Source organism: Carlito syrichta, unplaced genomic scaffold (assembly GCF_000164805.1).
Source record: "Carlito syrichta isolate Samal-C Ts95f unplaced genomic scaffold, Tarsius_syrichta-2.0.1 Scaffold308864, whole genome shotgun sequence".
NCBI classification, from domain to species: domain Eukaryota; kingdom Metazoa; phylum Chordata; class Mammalia; order Primates; family Tarsiidae; genus Carlito; species Carlito syrichta.
Window position 1 is genome coordinate 472984 of NW_007252960.1, and position 5603 is coordinate 478586.

The 5603-nt window shown below is 43.6% G+C and overlaps 1 protein-coding gene across 1 annotated transcript in view; it reads left to right on the forward strand.

Moving 5' to 3' along the window:
• The window catches only part of GSPT1 (G1 to S phase transition 1), a 46785-nt gene that overhangs the window by 30902 nt on the left and 10280 nt on the right, over positions 1-5603 (forward strand). The window contains exons 10-11 of the mRNA XM_008066232.2: positions 1844-1937; positions 4090-4170. Coding sequence (XP_008064423.1) covers positions 1844-1937; positions 4090-4170 — 175 coding nt within the window. The remainder of the gene's footprint in view (positions 1-1843; positions 1938-4089; positions 4171-5603) is intronic.

Here is a 5603-nt window from a genome sequence, read left to right on the forward strand (position 1 = left end):
GACAATCTTTGCTCATTGCAGCCCCTACCCCCTCAGCTCAAGCAATCCTCCTGCCTCAGCCTCTCAAGTAGCTGGATCTACAGGCACACAACACTACATTCAGCTAACCTAGTGTCTTACGTAGGCTGGCATAGAACTCCTGGTCTCAAGTGTTCCTCCCACTTTGGCCTCCCAAAGTGCTGGGGTTACAGGAATGAGTCACTGCGTCTGGCTTATTTATTTATATATTTTTGTGTCAGAATCTCACTCTGTTGCCCAGACTAGAGTGCAGTAGCACAATCATGGCTCACTGCAGCCTTGACCTCCTGGGCTCAGACAATCCTTCTGCCTTAGCTTCCCAAGTAACTGGGACTATGGGTGTGTGCCACCAAATTTGGCTTATCTTTTGTAGAGACATGGTCTTGCTGTGTTGCCTAGGTTGGTGTCAAACTCCTGAGCTCGAGTAATCCTCTCACCTCAGCCTCTTTCAGTGCAGGATTATAGATGGTAGCCACTATGCTTGGCCAGTTAATTTTTTAAATTTTTTCTAAGTTGGAGTCTCACTCTGTCGCCCAGGCACGGACACTGCAGTCTTGACCTAGCTGGGCTCAGATGATCCTTCTGCCTCAGTCTTCCAAATAGCTGGAATCACAGGCACGTGCTATCACATCTAGCTAATTTTTTTCTTTTCTTTTTTTTTTTTTTTTTTTTATTGTAGAGATGAGGTCTCACCAAGTTGCCCGGGCTGGTCTTGAACCCGCGGGCTTAGGCAATCCACTTGCTTCGGCCTCCCAACATGCTGGGATTACAGGCTGAGCCACCAGGCCTAGCCAAGACTATTCTTTTTCTATTGAATTAAATTGGCACCCTCATTGAGAATCAAATGACCATAAATGTAAGAATTTATTTCTGAGCTCTCAGTTCTTTTCTGTTGACATATATGTCTATCCTAGGCTAGTACCACACTGTCTTGATAACTGTAGCTTTGCACTATAGCTTTGAATTGTGGGTCTTCAGTTTTTTTCTTCTTTTCCAAGATTGTTTTAGCTATTCTGAGTCCCTTGAACTTCCATATGAATATCAGGATCAGCTTATAATTTCTGCAAAATAGGAAGCTGTGGTGTTATTTATTTATTTATTTATTTAGAATTGGAATCTCATTCTGTTGCCCAGGCTGGATTGCAATGGCATGCTCATGGCCACCACAGCCTCGACCTGTTGGGCTGAGGCAACCCTTCCACCTCAGCCTTCCAAGTAGCTAGAACTATAGGCGCATGCTACCATGCCTGGGTTATTTTTTTATTTGGAGACAAGATCTTGCCAAGTTGCCCAGGCTGGTCTCGAACCCCTGAGCTCAGGCAATTCTCTCGCCTCAGCCTCCCAAAGTGCTGGCATTACAGACTTGAGCCACCGCTCCTAGTCAGCTGTGGTTTTAATAAGGATTGCAATTGCCTCTGTAGATCAATTTGGGGAGCTTAGCCATCTTGATAATATAAGTGTCCAGAGTTTTAAAGTAGAATTTATTTTATGAAATCTTGGTTTCAGAGCTAGAAAAGTTCATAAAAAGTAATAGAGCAAAGTCAATTTATTTCAACCTCTGGGCTGTTTTCTATAAAATATTTTTCTAAATCTTAATAAGTTTATAGTGAAGCCTTGTTATATGAGCTAATTTGTTATATTTTTTATTTCTTTGAGGAATAAATGAGATTAAATTGAAGATAAATTGACTGGGTGAGAAGAGCACCTGAGTAGAGTGTAAATATTGCTATAATAATTTATTTTTGTTTGAAGTTACAGTAATATAACTTCTTAACATTTTAACATTTATGTTGACTTTATTTAATGGATATTGTTCTGTTCTCAGTGGATTACCATTTATTCCATATCTGGATAATTTGCCAAACTTCAATAGATCAGTTGATGGACCAATCAGGCTGCCAATTGTGGATAAGTACAAGGTACCCAAAATGTTAAAGAAATCAGGTTTTATGAGGTGAATCATTGCTGTGTGTTCGTTTCTAATTCTGAAACAAGTGTATTATCATAACATAGATGTCTTTTTGTTTTAATGGCGGCATATTAGTGGTATAGATTAGCAAATAAACTGCCTTTTTTTTTTTTCTTTTTGAGTTGGAGTCTCACTCTGTCACCCAGACTGGAGTGCAGTGGCCGCTCCCCACCACTGCAACCTCAACCTGCTGGGCTCTGGCAATCCTTCCGCCTCAGCCTTCCAAGTAGCTGGAACTACAGGCATGTGCTACCATTCCTGGCTATTTTTTAAAATTTATTGATTTATTGTAGAGGTGAGGTCTTGCTAAGTTGCCCAGGTGGGTCTTGAACCCACGGGCTGAGGCAGTCTACTCACCTCGGCCTCCCAAAGCACTGGTATTACAGGATGAGCCAGTGAGCCTGGCTTTTTTTTTTTTTTTTTTTGAGTCAGAGTCTCACTTTGTCGCCCAGGCTGCAGTGCAGTGGCACACTCACAGCCACCTCAGCCTCAACCTGCTGTGCTCAGACCATCCTTCCTCCTCAACCTTCCAAGTAGCTGGAATTGCCGTGCCTGGCTAATTTTTTGATTTATTGTAGAAATGAAGTCTTACCAAGTTGTCCCGGCTGGTCTTGAACCTGTGGGCTCAAGCAATCCTCTCACCTCTGCCTCCCAAAATTATGTGATTATAGACGTGAGCCACTGTACCTGGTGCTTAAACTGCCTTTTTTAAAAACCAGATTTTTTGACTTTTTAAATAAAGAGTTTTGCAATATCAATTTATATAATATTTGACCCTCCTCAAATACTTCTTTCTTTCATTAGTTCCATTTTAAAATTATTTAACAAATGAGTTGTTTTGTTTTTTTTTTTGGAGTTGGAGTCTCACTTTGTCGCGCAGGATGGAATGCAGTGGCACCCTCATGGCCACCGCAGCCTTGACCTACTGGGCTCAAGCGATCCTTCTGCCTCAGCCTTCCAATTAGCTGGATCTACAGGCATGCGTCACCATGCCTGGCTAATTTTTTGATATACTGTAGACATGAGGGCTCCCCAAGTTGCCCAGGATGGTCTTGAACCCATGGGCTCAGGCAGTCCTCTCACCTCGGCCTCCCAAAGTGCTGGGATTATAGGCATGCGCTACTGCGCCTGGCCACAAGTATTGTTTTTCCAGTGTTATATATGAGGATACAGGCTCAGAGGTCAAGAGGTTATTTATTTGAGTTGGAGTCTCACTCTGTTGCCCAGACTGGAGTGCAGTGGCAAGCCCCCAGCTGCCGCAGCCTCAACCTGCTGGGCTCCAGCAGTCCTTCCGCCTCAGCCTTCCAAGTAGCTGGAACTACAGGTGCACGCTACCACACCTGGTTAATTTTTGATTTATTGTAGAGATGAGGTCTTGCCAAGTTGCCCGGGCTGGCTCAAACCTGTAGCTTCAGGCAATCCACTCGCCTCAGCCTCCCAAAATGCTGGGATTACAGACTGAGCCACTGAGCCTGGCGAAAACTTGAAGTTTTACAAATGATTCAAACCTTTCTTCCTAAAATTCTGAACTGTTTTGTGTACCATGCTTTTTTTTTAAATCTTAGGCATATTTGTTTATTAATGTTTTAATCATACGTCGGCTTATGACTTGAATTTTTATAGATTATATATTACCTTCCCTGTGTTGTTTTTGGAGGGTTTTTTTTTTTTTATTTTTTGTTTTTGAAGTCTCTTGCTGTTCTTTTGTCCAGGTTGGAGCACAGCGGTGTCATCACAGCTCACTCCAGCTTCAGCCTCCCAAGTAGCTAGGATTATAAGCATGCGCCACCACACTCATCTGATTTTTTAATTTTCTATAGAAATGGGGTCTCACTGTGATGCCCAGGCTAGACTGGTATTGAACCCCTGGTCTCCAACCAATCCTCTCATATTAACTTCCCAAAGTACTGGCCTTACAGGCATTAGCCACTACACTTTGCCTCCCCTGTGTTTAAGATTAGTCCTAAGTCTTCTACCACTGGAGCTGATGATTTTTAATCAATGACTAAGCCCTGCAGAAATTTACTTTGGGCTACTAAGATGTTATAGAGCAGCAATAAAAGTCTGAGATTTGATTTTTTTTTTTTTTTTAATTTCAACAGGATATGGGCACTGTGGTCCTGGGGAAGCTGGAGTCAGGATCTATTTGTAAAGGCCAGCAGCTTGTGATGATGCCAAACAAGGTAAGAAGTGGTCATGTGCTTTCCTGTTTATTTATTTAAAGATAGGGTCTTGCTCTGTCACTCAGGCTGGAGTGCAGTGGTACAATCATAGCTCACTGCAGCCTCAGACTCCGGGACCCAAGCAGTTTTCTTACCTTAGCTCTCTGAGTAACTGGGACTGTAGGTGCATGCCAACACACCTGGCTAATTTTTGTATTTTGGTTTGTAGAGATAGATATGGGGGTCTCACTATGTTGCCCAGGCTGGTCTTGAACTCCTGGTCTCAAGCAATCCTTTCGCCTTAGCCTCCCAAAATATTGGCATTACGGGCATTAGCCACCATGATCAGCCTCTTTCCCATTTATATTTTCTCTTGAAAATATTAGGAAGGAGCCAGAAAATATCAAAAGCATGGGGATTTCTACTAAAAGAAGTATAACTGTCTGGGTGCAGTGGCTCATACTTATAATCCCAGCACTTTGGGAGACCGAGGTGAGAGGATTGCCTGAGTCCACAGGTTAGAGACCAGCTGGGCAATTGGCGAGACCTCATCTCTACAATAAATCAAAACATTTAGCCAAGTGTGGTGGCGTGTGCCTGTAGTCCCAGCTACTTGGAAGCTGAGGTGGAAGTATCGCCTGAGTCTAGCAGATCGAGGCTGCAGTGACCGGGAGCGTGCCACGGCCCTCCAGCCTGGGCGAGAGAGTGAGAGTCCAACTCAAAAAAAAAGAAAAAAGAAATACAACCTTTCAGTCATGATTATTCTAAATACAAAATTTGAAGAAAACTATATGATGCTATTATTTTTCAATGACAAATAGAGTTAGTATTAACATCCTGCTACAACTAAAAGATGCATCATGAAGAGATCATCCAGCCTAAGCAATATAGTGAGACTTTGTCTCTACAAAAATTTTTTTTTTGAATTGGAGTCTCACTCTGTCGCCCAGACTGGAGTGTAGTGGCCGCTCCCGGCCACCGCAGCCTTGACCTGCTGGGCTCCGGTGATCCTTCCGCCTCAGCCTTCCAAGTAGCTGAAACTACAGGCGCGCGCTACCTCACCTGGCTAATTTTTTGATTTTTTGTAGAGATGAGGTCTCGCCAAGTTGCCTAGGCGGGTCTCGAACCCGTGGGCTCAGGCAATCCACTCACCTCAGCCTCCCAGAGGCTCGGGATTACAGGCTGAGCCACCGAGCCCGGCTTACAAAAATTTTTTTAAAAATTAAGCCAGGTATGGTGATGTATACCTGTAGTCCAGCTACTTGAGAGATTGAGGTAGTAGGATTTCCTGAGCCCAAGAGGTCGAGGCTGTGGTGAGCTGTGATTGTACCATTGCACTCCAGCCTCAGTGACAAAGTGAGACCCCAACTGAAAAAAAAAGAAAAGAAAAAATCGCCTTTAATTCCAGCTACTTGGAAGGCTGAGGCGGAAGGATCGCCAGAGCCCAGCAGGTC